General features: G+C 41.2%; 1 protein-coding gene across 2 annotated transcripts in view; it reads left to right on the top strand.

Annotated features, from left to right (window-relative positions):
- AATF (apoptosis antagonizing transcription factor) overlaps positions 1–27,175 on the top strand; it is a 101,254-nt gene that overhangs the window by 36,158 nt on the left and 37,921 nt on the right. For both annotated transcript variants that reach the window (XM_081584581.1, XM_081584580.1), the window contains exons 5-8: positions 3,899–4,013; positions 5,647–5,848; positions 6,383–6,547; positions 8,061–8,144. In XM_081584581.1, the coding sequence (XP_081440707.1) occupies positions 3,899–4,013; positions 5,647–5,848; positions 6,383–6,547; positions 8,061–8,144 (566 nt within the window). The remainder of the gene's footprint in view (positions 1–3,898; positions 4,014–5,646; positions 5,849–6,382; positions 6,548–8,060; positions 8,145–27,175) is intronic.

Genomic DNA, 27,175 nt, shown 5'->3' with positions numbered 1-27,175 from the left:
AATTCTCCATTTTCCTCTCCCCCCATCCCTTGACATGCACCATGCTCCTCTCTGTTTTTATGAATTAGACTACTCTAGATACCTCGTATAAGTGGGATGATACAGTATTTGTCCTTTTGTGACTGACTTATTTCACTTAGCACAATGTCCTCAAGGCTCATCCATGTTGTGGCATGTGTCAGAATTCCCCTGCTTTTTAAGGCTGAATAATATTCCGTTCTTCTTTCAGACTAGGCTCCAGACCGAAGGATTGTAGATGATTTTTTCTGTGTAGAGATAGACTGGGGAGGTAGAGTTATTATTACTTCAGCCTTAGGAATTAGTTAAGTATTTCTAAAAATTGTGGTAAAATAGATATGGCATAAAATTGACTGTTTTTAACTATTTTAAAGAGTACAGCTCAGTCGCAAGTATATTCACATTGTCCTGCTGCCATCGTCACTGTCCATTCCGAAAACTTTTTTATCATCCCTAGCTGAAACTTTGTACACATTAAACAATAAGTCCCCATTCCCATCTCTCCCCAGCCACTCATGTTTTCTGTCTCTAAATCTGACTGTAGTTTTAGATTCCTCGTATAAGCATAATCACACAATATCTATTCTTTTGCAACTGGCTTATTTCACATAGCCTAATATTTTCAAGGTTTAGTCTTGGGAATTTTGAGGACCACTTTGCAGATGCAGAATTGATTTGTGGTTTCACGTTGGAGAACTGGGCTGTCTTAACAGATAGCAGCTGTTTCTAGAAAAGGAGTAAAAACAGTGGTTCATCCTTGCATAGAATTGGGATGAGATGAGATTCCTGTTTTCATGGGCTTCCTTACAAGTATTAGTGTCTCTTCTATTTTCTTAAGTTTCTTGCTATAACATACTTTCATAACCTTAGCTATTATGGGCTCTCTGTTTATAATTCTCAGCTGTTTTCATAGATGATCACTTATGGTAACATAGTATTTGTAGTTACCATTTTTATTCTTTGCTTTCCTCATTATTTTAATTATTTTTCATATATATACACATAATTTTCATAATTCTAGTTACACACTTACCACGTGCATGTGTGCTAAGTTGCTTCAGTCGTTTCTGACTCTTTGAGACCCTAGGGACTGTAGCTGCCAGGCTCCTCTGTCTATGGGATTCTCCAGACAAGAATATTGGAGTGGGTTGCCATTTCCTCCTCCAGGGGAATCTTCCTGATCCAGAGATCGAACCTGTATCTCCTGTGTCTCCTGCATTGAAGGCAGATTCTTTACTGGCTGAGCCATCTGGGAAGTTACACACTTAGCATATTTAGACTTTAAAGTAATTCTTGTCTTTAAAATTGTTATGTCTAGGGCTTCTCTGGTGATCTAGTGGTTAAGACTCTGTCCTTCCAATGCAGAAGGCACAGGTTCGATGCCTGCTCAGGGAACTCAGATCATACTGGCTGTGTGATGTGACCTAAAAAAGAAAAAATTGTTATGTCTTTATTCTTTTTTTTTCTTCTTGCCTACTATTTATACTTAATCCATTTCTCCAAAACTATCAGAGGAATAATTCTATATTATTTTTTCTTGAGAATAATTTCATATCGTTATATTTGGTGGAAAGTTTTGTTAAGATTCAGAGCAATGGGTTGAGAATCTTGGTTTGGAACACAAGGCATTTTGGATTTCTTCAGATATTGCAGGTCCTCCCAAGTGATATGGATATGTACTGATTATAAAAGGATTAGAATGTGGAGTTTATAATTAATAAATGGATAAATGATCAAGGAACTTACGCTGCTTATCAACAGGGAAGTTGTATTTATATAGTCTTATATGGAGATTATTGGAGGAATGCAAAGTAGCTGTTAGGTCATTGAGTTCCTTCTGACCTATCCGGGGGGGCTTTCTCAGGTAAGCTCTTAGCCTTATAGTGAAATGGAATGCTACAACGTGATCTGTTTGGAGAGCTTGTCTGAGTCATGTGTTGGTGTCCCAGTGATTAAACAGGTTGGGATGCAAAATAGTGAGGAAGTTACTCAGGCTGGACAAAGCAGAAGCAGAAGAGTCAGAATCTAATTTATAAAAATCAGATAAACTGAAGTTTGTGTGAGCTGGTTAGTCTGGAATGTAAAACAGAAATGAATGTGCTGCTGCTGCTGCTTAGTCACTTCAGTCGTATCTGACTCTGTGCGACCCTGTGAACTGCAGTCTGCCAGGCTCCTCTGTCCATGGGATTTTCCAGGCAAGAATGCTAGAGTGGGTTGCCATTCCCTTCTCCAGGGGATTTTCCCGACCCAGGGATCGAACCCTGGTCTCCTGCATTGCAGGCAGATTCTTTACCGATGAGCCACCACACAAGCCCAAGAAATGAATATAGGGGCTGCTAAATGAGAGTCAGGATGCTTGAAAGAAGGTTACGTTTCCTCAAGGATAAGGATCCTTATGCTGATAGAAGCATAGCCAGAGACAAATGGACAACTCTTAGTGATAATGTGTATGGAAAACACAGGATTTAGCCACTGATTGAATATACTGAATACTGGCATCAAAATGTCAGTGATCGCTTATGAAAATTAAACAGAGACGAGAAAATCAGACAAAGGAGAAGTATTGGATTGGAAGAAAAAAGTTTTGTTTCTGACATGGTGTGTTTGAGGGAGTAATGGAGCATCCATGTGGAGATTTTCTTAGTTGCTGGAAATGTGAGAGTTTGATTATAAAGAGATGTCTGAGTGCTATCAAAACATAACTAGTAATTGTCAATGTCTAGTTAGCCCCTTCAGTAGGATTAGTAGGATTATGCTGATAAAGAAGGCAAGAGTTCGTTTCTCAGAGAGCCAGTTTTTATTCTGAAAGCTCTTGGTCGTAGACTTTACACTTGATCCCGACCAGCTTTATTACGAACACATCCTGTTGGCTGTGAGGAGAACTGGGTGAGAACATACGCCTGATGAGCAGATTTCCAATACACGATTCAGTACACTGGACTCTCCAGATCCTGGGGTTCCACATCCACGGATCCAGCCAAGTTTGAACCAACAATATTTGGAAAGAAAAAAAAAAAATGTCAGAAAGTTCCAAAAATTAGCAGCACTCTGACAACCATTTCCATAGTATCTGTATCATATTCACAACAATTTATGTAGCATTTACATTATACTAGTTGTTATAAGTAATCTAGAGATGATTTGAAGTATGTGTGAGGATGTGGGTAGGTTATATGGGTTATATGCAAGTTAGGCCCTTTGATATAAGTAAGGGACTTGAGCATCTGTGGCTTTTTGCTATCCAGGGGGAGAGACCTTGGAACCAATCCCGTGAGGATACAGAGCAATGACTATTGCAAACAGGAAGTCATTAACTTGGGTTTGTGTTCGTGAACAGGAACTTTCCATAAGGGTACACGTTGAGAGACTGAATGAATGAGGTGGCAGCTCACACCAGAGGCAAAGAAGATCTCTCAGGGAAGGGAGGTGGTGGTCATAGGAATCCCAGGACTAAGTTGTGCTTCTGGGGGGAAAAGAGAAGGAATTGCTTAAGGAGCCAGTTGATAAAGGGATAATCCAAGAGGTAACCTGTAGAAAGATAACTGAGAGAGTAACACCAGAGGAAGAAAATGATTGGTTATGATGACAGACAAGGAAGGATTTTTTCAAACTTAGTAAATTTAAGAACTGAGAATTTATTGCAGATGTTATAAGTTTCTTACATATGTTTCCTTGCTTGTTCTCCACAAGGACTCCAGGAGGTAGGCACTGTTATTATTTCCTTTCAGGAATTCTGTATTTCAGAGAGTTCTTAGGCCTGGCCTATCCTATATACCCATCCCCTCAACCAGTACTACTCAGGAGGCAGGCGGCAGAGGCATCACCTGCTTTGGAGCACTGTAGGTAACTAACTGTTCCTTCTCTCTGCTTTATTTCCCAGGTCACAAGGCACTTAAAGCACTGTTGAGGTCATTGGTGGATCTCCAGGAAGAGTTGCTTTTCCAGTACCCAGACACTAGGTATCTCGTAGATGGGACAAAACCCAAAGCAGAAAGGTAAGGAGGAATGGAACTATGAAATCTCTATCTTTTCATCTGAATATTTTCCCATTGTTTATAAAGTCAGGTCCTTTCCAGAAGATATCAGACTTCTTAATGTTAGTAAACTATCAATAGAAAGAGCCTCTCACATTCAATTGGTAGCCAGGATGGCACATAAATTGGGGATTATCTTTTGGATTTTTATGTGTAGTTGTGCCTAATTGTGTTTGTGCATGCGTGCATGCTCAGTCGCTAGGTTGTGTCTGACTTCTTTGCAACCCCATGGACTGTAGCCTGCCGGGCTTCTCTGTCCATGGGATTCTCCAGGCAAGAATACTGGAGTGGGTTGCCGTTTCCTCCTCCAGGGGATCTTCCCGACCCAGGGATCGCCCTGTGTCTCCTGCATTGCAGGTGGATTCTTTACCACTGAGCCACCTGGGAAGCCCAATTACCTTTGTAAGTTTCTGCAAAAAACTTGCCTTTTGGGCGTGAGGGGCTGCACCTCTCGGCTTGCGGGATCTTAGTTCCTCAACCAGGGATCAAACCCAGAGCCCTGGCAGTGAGAGCACTGAGTCCTAACCACTGGACCACCAGGGAATTCCCCAAACTTGCCTTCTTTTTTAGATCTAGTGAAATTGTTGGTGAAAGCACATTTTTAGTATAAATGCTTAATTGATGTTTACGAAGCCCTTTGTTGCCCATACATGGAATTGCCAGTTGGAACCATTGACTTTTTAGTAAGGGAAGAAGCAATTATTTTGAAGGGTGGAAACATTTTGGAAAATAGCAGAATAAACCTTTTTTTCCCTTCCTGAAATGATCACATCTGATGAAGGTTCACCCCCCCTCCTTGACCTCTCCCTCTGGCTGAGCCTGCTGCAAGTGGTACCTGCCTGTTGTTTTCCGGTGCTCCACTCCTTTCCACTTAGTTTGAAGGACAGAGGGGAGGAGCTCACATGTAGGAAGCACTTCCTGTGTTTTGGGGTCGGCAGTCCACAGAGTGCAGCTGGTTCTAACTGGAGGCTCTGGTATGATCTCAGGCGGTTGAGGGCATTGCAGTCTAGCTTGGGTTCTGGGGCCTATTGCTTTGAGTTTCTTCACATTCTGCTCCTCTTCATTTGGTTCAACTAATACTTTTCAGCTTTCCCGAACAATTGGTTACAGGGAGACATATTTCCCTTATTGATTTGGGGATTAAGGTCATAAAAGTATGATTATATGTTTAATTTTTAAAGACCCTCCTATAACAGTGTAGGCCTAGTTCATGTGCATTTCTGATAATGTTTTTAACAACCTCATTTACTTTTATGGTTTTCTTACCTTTTAAAAATATTTTTGAAACCACTATTTTTATATTTATTTGAAAAAGTACAGAAGTTTTTGTTTGACCACATGAATGCTCTCTTCCAACCAAAAACAGCCATACTCTTTTTTTAAAAAAATATTTATTTATTTGTTTGGCTGCGTGGGATCTTTAGTTGCCACACTTAGTATCTAGTTCCCTGACCAGGTGTCGAACCTGGGCCCCCTGCATTGGGAGCGCAGAGTCTTAGCCACTGGGCCACCAGGGAATACTCCTGACTGCACGTGTGCCTAGGTTTTACCCAGGTAATGTTTATTTACATTGGACTCTTACTGGGTTTTCCAGGGAAGAGGAGATTTCCAGTGACGATGAAGAGCTCGTAGAGGAGAAGAAGCTGCAGAGGAGGGGCCCAGCAAAGAGGAAGCTGGAGACGGAGGACTACCCCAGCTTCATGGCGAAGCGCTTTGCCGACTTCACCATCTATAGGAACCGTACGCTCCAGAAGTGGCACGATAAGACCAAACTGGCTTCTGGAAAACTGGGGAAGGCAAGCATGGGCACCTGTGTGTGTGTGTGTTTGAGTGTGTGAGGCAGGTCGTGGCAACCTGAAGCAGCTGTGAGAAATTGGAGCCACAGCTCCCTTATATGGATGATGCCTTGATGTGGTAGTCATCCGTCATTTCTGTAGAAAAATTTACTGAACTCCTACCACTGAGGTTTATACCATTCAGACGTGGGTTTTCAACTTTATTAGTGAGGAGTGTTTTAAGTCTAGAAATAGTGGCCTTGTAAGTGTTGGAAAAACAAAATACCTTAAAGAAACGGATTTTACCACAATTAATACTAAAGGAGCAGAAGTTAATCTCTGGGTATAGGAAAGTAATGTAACCTGCTTAAGACTAATATTTAATTTTTTTCTGAGAACAATTATAGCCATTCACACACTCAGCCTTTAACCGAAAGTCCCTTCTGGAAAGAGGATTGTCTGTTTCTCTGCTGACACAGAAAGATAGAGAAACCAATGTTGCTGCCTTCTGCAGAGACTTTGCATGTTATCTGACACTGGTTGATATTGTTGCAGGGTTTTGGTGCCTTTGAACGCTCAATCTTGACTCAGATCGATCATATTCTGATGGACAAAGAAAGATTACTTCGAAGGACACAGACCAAGCGTTCTGTCTACCGAGTTCTTGGCAAACCTGAGCCAGCAGCCCAGCCTGTCCCGGAGAGTCTGCCAGGGCAGCCGGTAAGGACTCTGATGCACAGTGATTACGGGAGCAGTTCCTAGGAGGCTAATATCTGCTCACCTCCTTGTAGGTATTCCTCGGGGTATAAGAAATAAACGAAAGAAAGGGGGTAAAAAAAAAAAATCACTGCTTTGTTTGAGAAACTGAGATGATGTGAGAGGGGAAAGTTTTTAACAAATGAAGCCGTTAGGGGCACAGTTCTTGAGGTGCTAGCCTACTGTGTTACCCCTTTTCCTGGCAAAGAAATAAAGCCACTCTTTCTCCCAAATGAAAAGTAATAATGAATAAAGCTATTATTAACTTGTGTATAGCCTTCTCTTAATTTTGAGTTTGATATGAGTCTGGTCATGGAAGCATTTGTAATTCAGTTTTTAAAATTCAGTTTTAAAGCTTCTTCTTTATAAGCACTAATATTGAGTTGAGTGTGTACTTTAGGCTTTCTTTTGCATGTTTATATGCTCCAGAAAAGGATCCAGAATTGGAATAGGCAGATTGTTCTGTCTAAAGGAAACTCTTTTACTTATAGTAGAAATATATACTTAGTATGTATTTCTTAAGTTCAGAAGAATTTAAAATGAAAAGTAAAATTCCCTTAGTCTGAAAATTGCACTCCTCGGGTTTAACCAATGTTCGTAGTTGTAACAAGCTTTTAGGTATTTTCTACACAGACACACACACACACACGTTTATAACACGTATGCATTCATAAAACTACGGTTTTTGGAACTTTCCTATTGGCCCAGTGGTTGAGACCCCATGCTCCCAATGCAGTGGGCATGGGTTCGATCCCTGGTTGGGGAACTTAAGATCCCACATAGCCTGCAAGGCACAGCCAAAAATACCAAAAAAAGATTGTCTATTTTTTTTTTTAACTAAATGGGATGGATATATATATGTGTATAAACATATAAATTATATATAAAATCTTACAGCTTGCTAAATTATTCTAGATATTTTTCCAGGCTGTTACATAGAGATCTACCTCATTTTTTCTAATGGCTAGAGTATTCCATTGTATGGATGTGTACTATATTTTATTTGAACAGTGGATATTTATGTTTTCTCTAGTTTTAGAAACAGTGCTATAAGAAACATTCCTGAGCATTTATATATTTTTGTTTTTATGTGAACATGTGAATACACTTCTAGAAGTGGAAATGTTAAGGAGAATATGCATTTTAAATTCTGATAAGTGTTGTAAAATTGCCTCAAAAAGGCTGCTGTATTTTCCATTACTGAAGATTGCCTGTTTTAGAGGTGAAAAATGATGTTTTTTCATCTCAATTTGCATGTATTAGAATGAGATTAAATATATTTTCATATAACCATTGAGTATTTGTTTTTTTCTGTCAAGTGCCTATTAATGTTTTGCCCATTTTTCAATGGCATTATTTTTGTTCTTTAATTGTAAGAGCTCTTTATATCTTAAGGAAGATAGTGCTTTTACTGTTCTACATATTATTTATAGTCACTGCATTACTTTGGTAACCTCATTGGGATTCATTCATGTAGGAGATCCTTCCTGAGGCCCCTACCAATGCCCACCTGAAGGACTTGGATGAAGAAATCTTTGATGATGATGACTTTTATCACCAGGTATGATTTTTACATTCTTTTCTTTTGTTATAAATCAGGCTTTAGCATTTTAAGACACCTGATAGAATTCTCTGACCTAAAGATAGCTATCTTACTTTGGAAGGATAGAGTCAGACAGGGTTTCTGAACATGTACTCAGAATCAACTTGCTGTGTAGTTCTGGATGTGTTACTTTTATATTTTTCCTTCTGAAATGACAATAGCTATAGCTTCTTTGTTAGTTGTTGCAGAGTGTAAGTTATTTGTAGAACAGTTTCAGTGTCTTTGCATCAAGTGATTTATTCTCTCTCAGCCACTTTTGATGATGTTCCTAGAGGATTTATTTTTGTTTGGTTTCTTGTCCTGTTACTAGTAGGTGAGGACGTGGAGTTGAAAGGCCAGGATCCCAGAATTCTTGAATTGCGCTTCTGCTTCTGTTGTATTACATCTCTTCTCTTAAAACTTTCTTGTGTGTGTGCATGTTCAAATCAGTTAAGTATGTATTGAGGTTGTCTGCTAGTGTTGATTATAATAATAGTGTAGTGCTTTGAAGATGGAGGAATTGCTAGAGGTTGAAATCTAGTCCAGTTCTCAGTGTCTCCTCACAGTCATTCCCCCTGTTCTTGCTCTGCCCCTGTCATCTGCTGTCGTGCTGATCTTTCTGATGATGGTTGTACCATCAAGGTAGACTAAACATCTGGGCTATTCTAAAGAACTAAAATAGTTTCCTCTAATCCTGGGTCTCTTTTATCAGTCATACATCTTAATGAAACGTGCTGTAGGCTATCCCCTCTCTAGCTCTAGAGAGCCAGGGATGCTGTTCAGTTTTGATTGAGTCATTATTTGTCACAGTGATCTTTGTTAACTTTTATGGAAGACTTTGTGAATGCTTGTTGGAGGTGTAGCCATAATGACAGTCCTATGTAGTATACAGAAGTACAAAGGAAGGAACATAGGAAAATTATACTGTGAAGAAAGTAGAAAAAGTGATTCTGTATTGAGGATACCTCTGGTTTTGCCCTAAAAAAGAGATTTTTTAAAAATTAATCTTGCTGTTCACTCTGATGTTCCATAAAATTATTGCTGTGCGTCTTGAAAGTGATGATGAAAGGGTGGAGGCAAGAGGGTTGGTATGTGGCCCCAGGTGCTCCCAGTCAGAGGTCTTGACTCTTTTTTCCTTTTTTTCTATTATTATGTCTATTTGTCAGAAGAGTTGGGAACTCTATTTTGCTCTAGCATGTCTAAGAGAGTACCGGACATGGGATACTAATGCTGTGTGAGTGTGTGGGATCATGGGAGACAATCCAAAATGTTCCAGTTTTCATTAATTGAAGTGTACATTGTTCGATAGAAAGTACATCATAAATTAAATAGGCCTAATAAAATAAACTGAAATTACTGGGGGAAGCTGCTTCCACTGGCAATCCTTAGTCTGAAAGATTTTTTTTTTTTTGGCCTGGAGGTCTGCTTAAAAAGAAATAGCATTACTTGATTGGCCCTTCATCCCAATTAATAATTTTAATTTCGATAAATTCTGATTTCAGTTATGACTAGTCACATCTTCGCTTTTCCCCTTGCTGGTTAATTGGGGTGCTGGGGTTAATCTAAATTAAAACTTAAACTAATAGAGGTCAGCGAGGCAGCTGAAACACCTGAGTGAAACAAATGGGGCTGCCAGGCACAACTTTATCTTGGCTGTTTCCCAAGAGGGAAGTGGCAGCAAATTGGAGTTGTTTCAGCCTTCTGTAAAGGTGAATGATGGGTGACACTTGTTAATGTACAGCATCTCCGGAAGCATTCCAGATTGCTTTGCTGCCGCACCAACTGCTGCCATCCACGCACAGTCAGTAGGACCTGGACCAGTTGCCAACATCTGGCAGCACAGCAAGGAATGGGTGCAAGGCTTGAAACCCCGCAGATTCTAAATATGGTGCTTAGAAGTGTGCAGGCTTTAATCACTTACCACTCTTTGGCAGCAGGCTACGACAGCTTATCCCAGCCTCGTACATCACAGTCGACATCTGCTGAGCCGCCAGGCAGCTGCACATTCATTTTCTTTTCTTGCCTTTTCTCTTTGCCTCCTATTCCTCTTCTTTTTCCCACTACCCCCGACTTCCCCTCTCCCCTCCCCGTGCCCCCCACCTCCCTTCAGTTTTCCTCCCCCTCCCCCAATGTGCTTCTTGGGATAGATGATCTGTAAAGATTACCGCTTCATTGTGTGCAAGTAATTGTGGTGATGCCAGGCCCTTGACAGACACAAGGTAGCACCTGTTCTGCTGACCTGGTTAATTTCTTCTGTTGAGTGGGATTTACCAGAGATTGGAGCTGAAGCCAATTCAATGATAAGGCTAAAGAAAATGGCTGTATGTTTTCTGTCACCTCCCAATTAAATTGGCTTCATAAAGTGCTTTCCTTTATTTGTCAGGGTAGTAAGCCTGAGCTAAGTGTTACATTCAGAAGTGGTACAATGTATTACAATGGGCCTGTGAGTTTTCATTTGTGTTTTTTGATGCGGTCGGTTGTTTGGAAGAGCTTGGTAGTGAATATAATAACATTTCGCCCTTTTTTTTTTTAACCATACTTGAAGCCAGACTCTTTGGGTCCATGTTTTGTAAGGAAGAGATTATAGCCACATTGAATTTTAATGTTTCATTGTAAGGGTTTAAAGGCTTACTTGGTTAAGTCATGTGTCACGTGTAAATGCCCTCACCACTGAGAATGGTGTTCAGGGTCAGAACGCGCAACACATACACACTCACTCTCTTTGTTTCATAATGGGCTTTAAATCACTACAACTTAAAAAATATGTCTGTGGTATTTAATAAAGGTACATGCGTGTGTATATGTGTGTGTATAAGCAAATACACATGGGGTGGGGAGAGGACTGCAGAGTATCAGATATTGTAATGGTACTTTTTTTGAGCTGAAAAGAACCTCACAATAATGAGTCCCTGAGACATTAAGTAACTTGCTGAAAGTCACATACTAGTACTTGATCCAAGATTTTTTAGGCCAAGTCCTGTTCTTCCCATACCTTTGTTTCTTAAATATTTCATTTGTGAGCCACAGGAAGACTTCACTATAGTATTAGGCATTTCATTTTGTAAATAACTGAGCTTCATTTTCTTAGAACCAGAAGAAACATTATGTTGTGTTAGAAAGTAATTTTTTTTTCCCCTTTGAAGGCAAATGATTTATTGAACTCCTGCTTTCTTAACAATTCTAATGAAAAAAATTAGCCTTCTAGTTGTGTTCCTGGTTTGTTTGGAGTTGCTGAAAGCCCAGCGTGTGCCCAGCGGTGACGATTTTAGGAGGGAAACTGTCCACAGGCTTCAAACGTTGCTGAGTTCTCACTCGCTGATGGGATCAGTTCGCGTCTGGCTCAGTTGTTGTTAGAGCTCATCCCTAGAGATTGTTTCACAAAATACAAAGGTTGCAAATGACCATGAAGGAGGAGCCATGTTTTCAGTGTCTATTGTTTATTTTCATGATCTCGTTTGCTACTTTTTTTTGACATTAAGTGCTTTTAAGGTGTGTTGTCTATATTGCCATTTAAAGTTGATTTTTGACTCGATAGGCCTGAGTTCTCAAAGAACGGAGGAAGGACTAATATTTACTGAACACTAGTAACGTGCCAGCTCCTGGACTGAGTAGACAGGTACTTGACTCATGTCTTCATTTCATCCTCCTGAGATCTCCAGGTTGAGCTATGACTACACTTAGCAATAAGCTGTGAAGTGACTGTGTTTTTGGTTTTTTTTAATTAATGATTGCTACCACAGGCTTTCTCTAGTTGCAGTGAGCGGGAGCCGCTCTCTAGTTGTGATGTGTGGCTTCTCCTGGTGCGGAGCACAGGCTCTGCGTGTGCAGGCTGCAGCTGTGGTGTGTGGCCTCTAGAGTGCAGGCTCAGTGGTGGAGGTGCACTGGCACCTGACTGCATTTGTTCTTTTCATACCGAGACCTCAAACTAGTTTCTTGTCACCTCATGAGGTATTTTGCTCTGAAAGGACTAATTGAGCTTAGATGTTGACAGGTCGATACCTGGATTTCTGAGGGTTCATTAGGATTTTGTATGTTGCATCTAACTCAGTTTAGTTTTGATCTGGTTTGTCCTGTCACTTTGAATTTAACCAAGAGCATCTAGAGAAAGGCATAATAGGTTCTGTTCTTTTGATGACCACTTTGATGGGTTAAATTTCTCCTTTCATCTGCCATCAGGACATGTCTATAGCTGACCCTGCCACATGCTGGACATTTGTGTCTAAGACATTTGATAATGTCGCAAACAAGTAATTACTAATTTGGTGAACTATTAAAAGTCAATAATGTTAAGAAATAGAGAAGAGGCAAGCTGTCTGACAAGGTGGTTTACTTTAATTAAATTGGTGAGTGATTAATATGGACGGTGATGGAGTGGCTTTAATTGTATGCATTTAGATTGTAGTGTGAATAAGGGATGTATAATGCCATTCCTATGGTTAACGGCCATACAGTGTTCTTGTTGGCATGTGTCTTTCCATTGGTTCAGTTGATGGCTGAGAATGTGCTTTAAAGTTTGATTTGAACCTACTCCTTTTAATTTGTTGCTGGAAAACAGATCCATTCTGTTCAGAGCAGTATTTCATTTTTAGTTTGACTTTGAGATGTTGCTGCTATTTGAGATGTGGATAGTGTTTCTTAAAAGTTTGATAAAATTTATTACATGTATATCTTCTTGGTGACTAGAGACGATGTATATATGAAGTGCATAATTTTGAAAATTGAAATTATGCCTGAAGTTAGAGCAGAGAGTTAATCAGTTAAGTTTCTTAAGACGTAATAAAGGAGTTAAAAAAACAAACCCCAAACCAATAGCAATGTCTAATTAAACCCCAGTTTTAATAATTACAAGATTATGTTTTGAATCTATGCAAGAATTTTATTTGAGATACATTCTAGTTTCTGTGTTGCCATTGTCTGTCAGTGTTTAGTCCCAAAGATAGTATCAATATTGGCATTTGATAGCTAGCGTGGGCTTGCTATTATGGAGCTAGCACACACAAAAGCCACATTTTAAATGCAAGGTTGAGAAATTTCATCAAACAGCAGTGTCAAGGGAAGGCACACACGACTGGCCCTCATTTCTTTCAGTTCTCTTGCTTTAAAAAAACACCGGAGCATGACTTTGGTTCTACTGCTTCGTGTAGACAAAGGTAAAACCTCAGAACAAAGCCTAAAACAGGCTCCATTTGATGGAGCCAGCTAGGAAAGAAAGAAGAATTGGCCTCAAACCATCGAAGAAGTTTTTCAAATGCAAGTGGTCCCGTGGTAGTTTACTAGGCAAATATATGGCCAAAATTGCCTTTTCTATACTAATATGATGTTAAACCCAGTGTCAGCTGGTTAAGTGTCAGTTAGACACAGGATTCCAGCAGTGTTTGAGTAGACCCCAGTGAAGAGTTTGGCACTTTAGAAAAGGGGGCACTACCTGTTCACCAAACTGGGCCTGGTATCGTCTTGTTTTTAAATTATATTCAGTGTATGTAGCTCCTTAAAGCTTTACTTTAAAAGTAAATTATAGGGACAGTGACTTAGCATAAAAGGGGAAGTTAATGAACAGTTTTAAAAATTGTGTGTATTGTAGATCTAGCATAGAACCTAATTGCTCTGAAGTTAGATAGTTTCTCTGAAAATTGTCCATTCCAAACTGCCTTTATACTACCTACAGCCTAGGGGACTAGGGTAGGATCATCTCATCTTTAGACACTGAAATCCGGGTGTTCTCGTTCCAAGTTTGATTTTCTTATTTAGTTATTTACTTATGTATGGCTGCCCCAGGTCTTGGTTGTGGTGTGTGGGCTTCTCATTGCAGTGGCTTCTCTAGTTGTGGGGCCACGGGATCTAGGTGTGGGGGCTTTAGTATTTGCAGCGTGCAGGCTCAGTAGTTGTGGTGCATGGGTTTAGTTGCTCTGAGGCATGTGGGATCTTCCCCGACCAGGGATTGAACCTGTGTCCCTTGAGTTGGCAGGCAGATTCTTGACCACCAGCGAAGTCCCTGACTTTCTAGCATGTTACGCTGCCTTTTGATCTGACACACTTAAAAGTCCATTTGAACGTTTTCTTTTCAGAGTCATACCTGTTTAGGAAATTGAAGATCCAGTGTATATGTTTTTACTGTGACAGTTCACATGTATCACTTTCATGCAGTTATGTGCTTCATTCACTAATTGCTATACCAGATGCTAGTTTTACAAAGACTAATAAGACCAACCCCTGCCTGAGGAATTTGTGTCATCTAACGAGAGCAAAAGTGAAAGTGTTGGTTACTCAGTCATGTCTGACTCTTTACTACCCCATGGACTGTAGCCTGCCAGGTTCTGCTGTCCATGGAATTCTGCAGGCAAGAATGCAAGAGTGGGTAGCCATTCCCTTCTCCAGGGGATCTTCCCAAACTAGGGATCAAACCTGGGTCTCTTGCATTGCAGGTGGATTCTTTAATGTCTGAGTCACCAGGGGGAGTCCTAACAAGAGCAAAGTTCTCCATTTTGTAGTCACATAGCTCCTCTTTCAGAGTATGACTTTAATAAAATTTAAGTGAAGAAAATAAATGGTGCATGAGAGCAATCAAGTCCTTGATATGAAAACATACATGTAGCTAAGACTGAGCTCCCAATGCAGGGGGCCTGGGTTCGATCCCTGGTCAGGGAACTAGATGCTACATGCTGAACTAAGAGTTCACATTCCGCAACTAAAAATCCCTCATGCCACAGCTAAGACCTGGCACAGCCAAATAAATAAATAATGTTTAAACAAAACAAAACCATGTAGTTCCATAGTGCTGTCTTATCAGATGTGCCTCACATACTTGTTGGTGCACAGGTTTTTCTCTCAACAGACTCCTAATTCCTAAAGTCATGTTTCAGTAACTTGTAAAAGACCCTGAGACATGCTGTTAGATATAAACTCTGAATAATATTATAAATTCACTATTTTCTAAGAATATAGTCATTGTTAGAAGCCAGTATTGCGAAGCCGATATCCACTGAAACTTATTTCAGGTTAGAAGAGCCTTCAGGGAGATACTGCTTTGGGAAAGATCCCTGATCTTCCCCTTGCTTGCAGCAAGTAATAAAACCTTCCTGCTCCCGGCTGGGGGTGGGATGGGGGGGTGGAGGGGAGAGAATTCAGGTTGGTGATGGGTATTTAAAGGTTCATTTTGCTATAGCCTACCTTTGTGTAATTTTTAAAATTTTCTGTAATAAAAAGTTAAGAAGAAAAATCTTCAGATTTCTTTCTTCCATTAATTGATGCAGCAAATATGTGATCAACTACGTATTTATCGAGTAACTGTTGTTCTAGGCTATGCTATCTGATGCAGTAGCCACTGGCCACATGTAGCTATTTAAATTTCAGTTGTGGCTAATTAATTAAAGTTGAAAATTCAGTCTGTCAGTCATGCTAGTCACATACCAAGAGCTGTAGCTGCATTTGCTAGGGGCTATTGTACTGGACAATGTAAATATCGAACATTTCCATCATCACAGAGGCTTCCCAGGTGGCTCAGTGGTGAAGAATCCACCTGCCAATACAAGAGACTTGGGTTCAATCCTTGGGTCAGGAAATGCCCCTGGAGAAGGAAATGCCAACCCACTCTAATATTCTTGCCTGGGAAATCCCATGGACAGAGGATCCTGGCAGGCTACAGTCCATGGGGTCACAAAGAGTCAGACAGGACTGAGCACACACACACATCATCACAGAAAGGTAACTATTGGAGCTCTGTGAGGGGCTGGAACAAAGCAAAGGCCTGCTCTCACAAGCATTCACTCTAGCTTAGAAACAGGATGATACTGCAGTGGAAACAATAAAACTGGGTATGGGTGAAGGGGCCTAGGACAGGGATGGGATGTTTACTGTTTTCAGGTAGGATGGTCAGGAGATTCAGTGATACTTGAGCAGAGCCCTGAGGGCAGTGCACAACATACCATGAAAGTTTTAGGGGGAAAGGGAATGGCGAGTGCAAAGGCTCCGAGGCCCTGCCAAGGCTAGCGTGTTCTAGGAAATCAAGGAGGCCAGTACCCCTGGGGTGGGGTAGATAAGAAAGAGTGGGATAGGAGAGGAAGTCAGAGCCGTGATGGGAGGCCAGGTCCTGAAGGAGCTTGTAGGCCACAGTAAGGCTTTGGCTTTCCCTCGGAAGCCACTGGAGAGTTTTGAACAGAGGAATCACATGATTGTACTAATATTTTTGAAGCATCACTCTGATGTGTTGAGAATAAATTCTAGGGAGGCACGGTGGCAAACAGGAAATAGGAGGCTCTCATGATAGTCCAGGCAAGAGATGGTGGTAGCTGGAACTGAGATGTTTTAGAGGGAGTGCTTAGAAGTGGCTGGACTCTGAATTTATGCTGAAAGTTGAACTGACAGTTTTGGCTGATGGATTGTGTGGAGTGTGGGAAGAGAGGGATCCAGGATGACTTTAGGGTTTTTGGTCTGAGCAGTTGGGTGGATGAAGTTGCTATTTACTGAACTGGGGGCAAACAGTGAGAGAAGCTAGCTTGGAGAAGAAATCTGGAACTCAGCTTCGGTTACAGTAGATTCCACCCCTGCCCCACCCCGACCCCATGGACCTGTACTGACTTTAATTATTTTGATTCCAAATTGGTTATATTAAGATATCACTGAAGCATTCATAGGGAATCGTTGAGGAGGTAGTTATGTATATAATTTTGTAGTTCATGGAGAGGTCTGAACTGAAGGGAGGAATCTAAGAGTCATCAGCTTATAGATTGTATTTAATACCATGAGATTGGATGAGATCACCTAGGGATTGAAAGTGGAGAGAAAAAGAGAAAGAGATTCAAAGCCCAAGTCCTGGGGCATTCAACATTTTGAGATTGGGGAGATGAAGAGGATCTAGCATAGGTGTTGGAGAAGGTGAGAGAGAATAAAGGAAGAGTGGTTTTCCACGTTTCATATCAAAGTGATTCAAGAAGGAGGAAATCCAGTATCATACTGATACCAAAGCCAGACAGAAATATCACAGGGAACGAAAACTACCGACCAATATCTCTAATGAATAGAGATAGAAAAGTCAACAATCTACTAGCAAACTCACTCCAGCAACACATAGGCAAGAATGCTGGAGTAGTTGCCATGCCCTTCTCCAGGGCATCTTCCCAACCCAGGGATCGAACCTGGGTCTCCCGCATTGCAGGCGGATTCTTTATTGTCTGAGCCACTAGGAAAGCCCCCCCACCCCCCTGCAAAAAAAAAATATACACCATAACTAAGTGGGATTTAGCCCAGGAATGCAAGATTGTTTTGACATCAAAAATCAATTAATGAAATCAAATAATTTTATAAGGGCCAAAAACATGATCATCTCAGTAGATGCAGAAAAATGTTTGACACCCTTTCATGATAAACACTCAACAAATAGGGATAGAAGAGAATTCCTTACCTAGTAAAGAACTTCTGTGAAAACCCATAATAACATCTTGCTAAGCTGCTAAGTCACTTCAGTCGTGTCCAACTCTGTGCGACCCCATCGACGGCAGCCCACCAGGGGGCTTGCCATTTCCTTCTCCTAATAACATCCTATTCAGTGGTAAAAGACAAAACTTTCCCCAAAGATTAGAAATAAGGCAAGGATGCTCTTGCCACTAATACGCAACATTGTACTGGAGGTTTTAGTTTTAGCAAGGGCAGTTAGACAGAAAGAAATAAAAGGCATCTAAGTTGGAAAAGAAGAAGTAAAAGTGTCTCTTATTTGCAGTTGGCATGATCCTATATATAGAAATCCCAAAGAAGCCACCAGAAAACTACTAGATCATGAATTGCAGGATATAAAATGAACACACAAAAATCAGTTGTGTTTCTATATACCAGCAGTAAGCAATCTGAGAAGTTAAGAAAGCTATTCCATTTACAATAGCATCCAGAAAAGGAAAATACCTGAGAATAAATTTAACCAAGGAGGTAAAAGACTTGTATTGTGTGTGTGTGTGTGTGTGTGTGTGTGTGTGTGCGCGCGCGCGCGCGCGCGCTCAGTCATGTCCAACTCTTTGTGACCCCATGAACTGTGTAGCCTGCCAGGCTCCTCTGTCCATGGAATGTTTCCAGGCAAGAATACTGAAGCAGGTTGGCATTTCCTTCTCCAGGGGATCTTCCCAACCTGTGTCTCTTGCATCTCCTGCATTGGCAGGCAGACTCTTTACCATTGGTGCTACCTGTGAAGCCCAAAAGACCTGTATGCAGAAAGTTATAAACCTTGCTGAAAGAAATTTTAAAAGATCTAAATAAATGGAAAGCCATCCCATTTCATGGATTAGAAGAATTCTAATTTATGGGTTAGAAGACTTAAGTATTGTTAAGATGACAGTACTCCTCAATTGATATACAGATTCAACACAATCTCTATCAAAATCCCAGTTATCTTTCTGGTGAAAGTGATGAGCAGATCCTAAAATTGGTATGGAAATACAAAAGACCCAGGATAGCCAAAACAATCTTGAAAAAGATCTAAGTTGGAGGACTCATAGTTCCTAATTTCAAAACTTATTACAAAGCTATAGTAATCAAGATGTTGTGGTACTGGTATAAGGTTAGGCATATGGATCAATAGAATACAATTGAGAATTCAGAAATAAACCTTTACAGTTATGGTCAATTGGTTTTTGACAAGGGTGCCAAGACAGTGGTGAGAAGTCTTTACAACAAATAATGCTAGGACAACTGGATACCCACTTGCAGAAGAGTGAAGTTAGAGCCCTCTCTCATTCCTACATGAAGATTAACTCTAAGCTGATCATATACCTACATACAAGAGGCAAATCTATAAAACTTTTTGAAAAAAACACAGGAGTAAATCTTCATGACTTTGGGTTAGGAAATAGTTTCTTAAATATGACAACAAAAGCACAAGTGACAAAACAGAATAAAAAACTGATACATTGGACTTCATCGAAATTGAAAACTTTTGAGCTACAGAAGGTCCTACCGTCAAAGTGAAAAGACCCACAGAGTGGGAGAAAATATTTTCAAATTGTATATCTGACAAAGGACTGGTATCCAGAATATATAAAGAACTCTTAAACTCAATAATAAAAGCAAATAACCTACTAAAAAATGGCAAATAATCTGAGTAAACATTTCTCCAAAGAAGATATTTCAATGACCAGTAAGGTGCTCACTGCCATTAATCTTTAGGGAAATACAAATCAGAACCACAATGAATACTACTTTGATCACTAGGATAGCTATGATCAAAAAAGACAGATGATAACAAGTTTGGGGAGGATATGGAGAATTAGGAACCCTCATATAGTGTTGGTGGAAATATAAATTGGTGCAGCCTCTATGGAAAACAGTTTGGCAGTTCCTCAAATCATTAACCGTAGAGTTACCATATGACCCAGCAATTCTACTCTTAGGTTTACACCCAAAAGAAATGAAAATCATAGGTCCACACAGAAACTTGTACATGAATATCTGCAGCATTATTCATAATAGCCATAAAGGAAACAACCAAAGTGACCATCAACTGATAAATGGATAAACAAAACGTGGTATATCCTACAATAAATATTATTCAACCATAGAGGATGAAGCACTGAAACTTGCAACATGGATAAACTTTTGAAAGCATTATGGTAAGTTAAGTGAAACAAGAGATTCACAAAAGACCATATTTATATGATTTATTAAATGCTCCGAATAGGCACAATTCATAGACGCGAAAAGTGGATAGGTGGTTGCCTAGGGCTGGCAATATTGGGGGTGAAATGGGAGTAGCTGATGAAAAATGGGTTTCTTTTGACAGTGATGAAAATATTCTGAAATTGATTGTGATGATGGTTGCATACCTCGGTGAATATACAAAACCATTGAATCATAGTTTAAATTGGTGAACTGTATTATATGTGCATTTTATCTGAATAAGGTTTTTTTTTTTCTTAAAAGAGTGACATACTGTGTTGAGTGTTGCAGATAGATCAAGTAAGATAAGGAGTGAGAACTGGCCATTTGGTTTAGCACTGTGGAAGCCATTGGGACCTTCACAGAAACTGTTTTGTTCTAGTGCTGAAGCGGGTTCAAGAGAGAATGGAGGGAGAAAAGTTGAAGACGGCATAGACAGTCTGAAGAAAGCTTGCCCTAAAGGGGAGAAATGGGGCAGCAGGGGTCAAGAGCGGGCTTCTTGTTTGGTTCTCAGGTAGATGCCCTCTGTATGTCGCTTTCGTTGTCATCCGTTTGTTTATATTTTAGGCTGTGCAGGGTCTTCCTTGCTGTACACAGGCTTCTTGTCGTGGAGCATGGGCTCTAGAGCCCACAGGCTCAGTAGTTGCGGCACTCGGGCTTAGCTGCTTGTGGGATCTTGGTTCCCCAATCAGGGATCCTGTATACTGTTTTCTGATGGAAATGATCCAGTAGAGGGCATCATGCATGTTTCAGGAAGGAGGTGAGAATGGCTGCTGCTGTGTACACAGGTAAAGGGGGGTTGGTCTGATGGACAGCTCTTGTGTAGATATGGACGTGAGGACAGAGTGTGGGAACTCGTGTTCCCAAGGAGCTAAGGGGAGGGTAGTATGTGAGGCTCTTACCTGAGTGCGGGGGCTGGAGGTTTGACAGAAGAAAAGGTACCGCAGAGTCTTTGAACAGAGCAGGAGAGTGTAATTGTCTGGCAGCACTGGAGACCCACGTAAGGTTAGTGGAAATGATTTTAAAATGAGTGAGACCAGTTCAGTCCATCTTGTCTGTTTCTCCACTCATTGCAGCTGTATGGATGCAGGTACTGAGATTTAACAAGGAAATACAGGTACATAATCCTTCACCTGCAGTTCTGACACTGAAAAATCCCTCACCTGCAATTCTGACACTGAAAACTTACAGTAGTGTGCTTGTTTGTTTTTGTAAGTTTGGCAAAACATTGTGGTGGCAACATCTGAATGGTTCTGAAGCTGTATTAACCTATGAAAGTGAAAGTCGTTTAGTTGTGTCTGAATTGTGTTGAGTCTTTGTAACTGTATAGAATTCTCCAGGCCAGAATACTGGAGTGGGTAGCCTTTCCCTTCTCCAGGGGATCTTCCCAACCCAGGGATTGAACCTAGGTCTCCCCCACTGCAGGCGGATTATTTACCGACTGAACTACTAGGGAAGCCTGCGTATTAACCTATAAGGCTTTATTTATCCCACTAGATGGGGATATTCATGTATTTTGCTGCAGAGGTGTTGATGTGTTTGACTTTGGGGTGCTATGATATATACACAGTATCATCACCTTCCCTCAAATCCCAAAAGCTCTGAATTCCAGGACACATCAGTCCCTGAGGGACCTTGGATCTGTATGACAAAGGGACAGCATGCAGCAGACTTGAGGGTGTTTACCAGAAGTGACCGTCCTCATGGACGGTGGCATTGCATGCCCATGAGTATGGAGAGAAACGAGCACGTGAGGAGGAGAGGGGGAGGCACGCCGAAAAGGCCGCAGGATCAATGGGCTATTGATCTGTGAGGGGAAGAATTACTGGAGTCTGCAGGCTAAAGGGAGAATCCTGGAAGGACAGGCTGAGGTTTGTTTCCTCTGGGCTTTTAATCCTTAGAGGACATAATACAGAGTATAGGTTAGCACTGCCCTCTTGGTTCCTTGTAAAGCCTTTTTAGCAAAATAGTTTCTAGTTCTGAATGACTTCCTCTTCATTCTTTCAATACAAATGTTACATAGCATAGTGTCATTATACAATAGAATACCATATAATGTCCCGAAATAGTCAGTGATTGATCTAGTATCCAAAAGGATGTATAACCCCTCTCCTCACCTTTTATTTTATAGATAGAAAAAAATATATATATATGTGTATATATATAAGCACACACCAGGATATCTATCCATTTACCAAGAGACAGAATGCTGGAAATGGGGGATGTTGGAAATTCTAAACAATAGCACTTCTGGCACCTTGTTCCTTTTGGTATAGATTAGGAAGAATGGCTTAATGCAGTCACTTAGTCCTTGTAAAATTCTTTTTATGTATAGGAAAAGAAAGGAAAAGCAAGTTCTTTAGCAGTCAAATTGCCTAATTCTCTCTCTGTCTTCACATATCAGAGCCGAATACTGGTAGTGATTTACTTACACTTCTAGTTAATAATTAGACATTGGGAGACACCATATATCATGCCTAATGGAATATATGGGGTCTGATGAGAAAGTTTTCTGTTTTGACTAATAAATTTTATCCCAAATGGCCAAGCCTGGTGAAATATTACGGCCTTTGAAATATTTTAGAACTTGTGCTGAGGAAACAGTGTGAATTTCCTCAGCGAATGAATTTATCATCCCTTCCAAATCACAGGCCTTAGCTCCAGCTATGGAGTGGAGGCACAAGGCAACGCTGAATCAGAAAGTGGAAAAACTAATCAAATCCTTAAAAGACCGAGGGCAGTGAGGCAGAGTTAAGGCTGACTTTTTCAGCGGTTGCCTTGAGCTGTACATTTTCTGATTTTAGTAACCAAAGGTGAGTTATCTGGAACTTCAGTAGTAAGATGCGGTTGGGTTTTTATTCACACATTTTGACTTCCCTCCGTTCTTCTCTCTGTTATTAATATTATTCTTGTAAATATTGTACTTGTCGCTGCAGAAGTGGGATGCTTTTCATCTTTGATCCAGAGATCTAGAACTTGACTCTTTCCTTTCAGAGATACTATCAAATAGTCACTGTGAGCAAGGCAGTGTGCAGAGTTCTGAGGGAGGAGAGAATTTTGAGTGAGAATTTTGAGTCCTGCCCCCAGGACGCTTACAGTCAAGCAAAGGAGACGTAAACAACCAGAGTGCTGGGCGAGGGGGTGATAAAGAATTCAGGAGAAAGGAGATTCCTAACGGTCTGGGAGAATTAGAGAAGGCTGCAGGGAGGTGATGGCATTTGATCGAGGCCTTTACAGAGGGGTGGATAGAATGCTGCACAGGGTGTGGTGGAGGGGTGGCTGTGGGAGCAGAGGGTGATGGGCTGGGTGCAGGTCCTGGAGAGGGAAGAGCAGTTAGTTGTCCTAATAGAATAAATGGTAAAGGAGAGGATCACTTGTGCCCAAATTTATCATGGTTTGGTTTGGAAAAAGTCCTTCAAATAACAGTCTGCTTTTCAGGTATTGACTTACTACTATTGTGAGTTTTTTCTGTGCTTTTTACACTTTCTCCCTTCCATTCTGATTTTCCTTCATTACATAGCCTATTTGTTATCCACTGTTGGCAATCAGTAGAAAGGAACTTTGAATTATCATATTTTCTCATTGTTATTGTTAGCAGCTGTAGTGATTCAGCTATGGAATTTTTTTGTCCCGAATTGAGTATTGTCTTTATCTACGAGTATCATTATCTGATGTCGACAGTATTTTGATTTATTGAACATTTGCATTTTGCAAAGTGCTTTACTTTTATCATCTTTTAAGATTGCAAATCAACTTTATGAGGTACAGTTATTATGAGGAAACTGAGTCTCAGAGGGGACAAATAACTTGTCCCAAACTTCACATCTAATAAAGGGCACAGAACCCAGGTATGTGAAGCTCCAAAGTCATGGCATTTTATGGACTTACTAGGCGATGTTTACAGTTATGTTGAACCATGGGGCAGAATTGAAAACTCCATATGTAGAATCATTAGATCTTAGAAGATGAGAGATGGGCACCTGCAACTGGGATTTGACAAACTGATAAAAGAAACACTAATAATAGAAAACACTATATGAAATGAATCCCCATCTTTATTACAAAGATGTCAAGACACCTTTCTTGCAGTAAAAAGACCAACTTGAAGATACTACAGAAAGAGGCAGCATATGAGGGGGCATGAGGGAGATGGTAGGAGGAAGAATAAAAGACCTGTTCCCGCTCTTCTTTACCAGAGAACCAACTCTCTCCCTTGGGAAATGAGACCCAAGAGGGAGGCAAGAGCAACATCATTTTAATGATAAAATAATGAGAAATGTTTTGAGATTTTTTTCATTCATTTAGATTAAGCAGTTTTTTTAAAAATTCAGATTCTCTTGGGATGGTTAAAAAACAGGTAATTCCCATGCACTTAAACCACACAGTTCTCCAGGACCTGTGCAAGGTGTGGGAGAAAGAGAATATTGTTTGAGGAAGAGGAGGTACTGATAATTGTACGTACAGTCACTTCAGTCTTGTCCAACTCTTGGAGACCCTGTAGACTGTAGCCCGCCAGACTCCTCTGTCCATGGGATTCTCTAGGCAAGAATACTGGAGTGAGTTGGCATGCCCTCCTCCAGGGGATCTCCCCAACTCAGGGATCAAGCCCATGTCTCTTATTTCTCCTGCACTGGCAGGCAGGTTCTTTACCACTAGCGCCGTGTGATTAAAAACCTGGAGGTTCCCCGTTGCTTAGGTAGATAGTGGTACTCTGGATTAAAAGCAAGTATTACACAGTATGATTCCTTTTGTGTAAAAACAAAAGGAGTGTCTGTGTGTGTGTGATAAAGTAAATAAAAATTTGATATTTTCTGCCAGAAACAGTTCCCCCACTCTGTGCATATATGTATTTATTGAGCTCCTTCAATGGGCCAGTGGACAGGATAGAGTGGTGAGCACACTCAGTTACATTCTCTGCTCTTTGTGAAGCAGACAGTCGGCTAGTGGAGGAAATAGACATTAATCATGTAATCCACTAACAAAATGTAAATTAACTACAGCAGGAACATTATATGAATGTGTATGGAGGGCTGCAGTTAAGAGAGGTTTTCCTGAGGAAGGAGTTGATTGAGCTGAGGACTTAGCAAGGAGATAGAGAAGGTGGCACAGTGGTCAATAATCTGCCTGCCAATGTGGGAGATGCAAGAGACGTGGGTTTGACCCTGAAGATCCCCTGGAGAAGGAAATAGCAACCCACTCCAGTATTCTTGCCTGGAGAATCCCATGGACAGAGGAGCCTGGTGGGCTACAGTCCATGGGGTCGCGAAAGAGTCGGACACGACTGAGTGCACACACAGGGTGTGATGTAAGCTAGTCAGTGGTTGGGGAAGCATGTTCCAGGAAGTGCAGGTGCAAAAACCGGTTCCAGAGACATCTCCTGTCTTGGTCCTTCTGGCCATATGCTCTCATTTTACTGAAGCACATCTTCCTGTGAAAGAGCCTGTGGAAGGTAAATTATTGAAGTTTGCCTGTGTGAAATGCTTTATGAACTCTCATCCTTGGTTAGTACTTCAGCTGTGTATGGAACTTGAGGTTGAAAGTCATTTTCCTCAGCATTTTGAAGGTTTTGCTCTGCTGTCCTCTGACATCTGTTATTGCTATTGAGATGTCTCATCCCATTTAGCTTTATGTTCCTTAATGTTTAGGGTGACTGTATAATTCATTGTCAAAACCAGGACCCTTGAGGTGCTAGCCTGAAGAAATAGCAGGACGAGAGACTTTAGCCAGGACTCTTTGTGGTAGATGGGGCAATATAGTCACCCTCTTCACATGCGACCTATTTTTCCTCTCACCCTTTAGGATCTTCTCTTTGTTTCTGGAGTTCCACATTTCATGACGATGTGGAACCTTTCAAGAACCTTTTGGTTCTTTTTCCTTCATTGCACTGGGTTGCACTGGGTGGTCGGAGAAGGCAATGGCACCCCACTCCAGTACTCTTGCCTGGAAAATCCCATGGGTGGAGGAGCCTGGTAGGCTGCAGACCCATGGGGTCGCTAGGAGTCGGACATGACTGAGCGACTTCACTTTCACTTTTCCCTTTCATGCACTGGAGAAGGAAATGGCAACCCACTCCAGTATTCTTGCCTGGAGAATCCCAGGGACGGGGAGCCTGGTGGGCTGCCGTCTATGGGGTCGGACAGAGTCGGACACGACTGAAGCGACTTAGCAGCAGCAGCAGCAGCAGCAGCAGCACTGGGTGGTGGTGATTAGCTCATTCCCGTCCTTTGATTGGGGGAGGTTTTCATAATTATTTCTTTAATAATTTTCTCCCAGCCTTTGTGAGGTAGGTGTTTGACATTCTGGATTATCTTCTACGTCATTTTCTTCTTTCACAAATAATCAAGGGATAATATCTGTTTGCCGAGAGATTATTGTACATTTGTCTTCCAGTTCTTCTATTGAAAATGTTAAACGTTTCTCATGTTCAATTTCTCATTTTACTCTTTTCTCACAGCATCCCATTCTTGTGGAAGTGTGTTTTCTCTCACTTCTCTGAGGGTGTCCTCAGAGAGGAGGAGGAGGAGTTGTGAGTTCTTTTCTCTTTCTTTTCTTTCTTTTGTGTGTGTGTGTTCTGTTTGTTCCTTGCATTGCTTTCTTGAGTCGCTTTTTTTCCTGTTTGCTGTGGTCTGTGTCTGAGGCTTTCCTCAGATGCTGGTGATGCTTAGCTGTCCCTTCATGTTTCAGAGTACAGCATTCGAAAGGATCTCTGAAACCTGGGTGGAGCTTCCTGTCTCCTTTGTATGTAATTTTGCTGAGAACTAACCTCTTGGTTCTCATAACTTGGAAATCTTCTTTTCTGGGGAGCTGGGGGATGACTATGCAGTTTCTCCAGAAAACTCCCCTGCTCTGCTGCCGAGGGACTTGTCACGTGGCGACTGTGTCCTGGGCAGAAGGTGGGGAGGAGACAGAATGTCCCAGACATCAGCATTCTGTGCCTCGTATCTCTCAGTTTGGAGCTTCTGTGACTCCGTTTTTCCAGAGAATCAAGCCTCCTTTCTCCGCAGGGGGCAGTCACTTGGCCGTGTGGACACTCCAGAAGGCCCCGTGGTTCTGCCCCCCCCCCCGCCCCTCCTTTCAGGGGAGCCGCCCTCTGAGCTCCTGCTCACGGAGGTTCCATGGGCCTCATTCGCTTCACGCTCACCTTCATTGCCTGTGGGCCCTCAGGCAATAACTTCCTTTTTGCTCCTTCACCTCCTGACTATCTTGGAAAATTTTGTGAAAATCTACTCTCATTAGCTCTCCCTTTCCTCTTTTTTTCTTGTGGGTTAATACATTGTTTTTTCCCTCCTCTACTGTCTCTTGGAGGAGTTGAGAAGGGAGACGAAATAAACCAATGTGTTCAGCCTGCCATTTTTAACTGATTCCAGCATGCCTTT

The sequence above is a fragment of the Giraffa tippelskirchi genome, chromosome 3 (genome assembly GCF_054371585.1).
Source record: "Giraffa tippelskirchi isolate mGirTip1 chromosome 3, T2T-mGirTip1v1.2.pri, whole genome shotgun sequence".
Lineage (NCBI taxonomy): Eukaryota > Metazoa > Chordata > Mammalia > Artiodactyla > Giraffidae > Giraffa > Giraffa tippelskirchi.
This window is presented reverse-complemented; position numbering and strand designations above follow the sequence as displayed.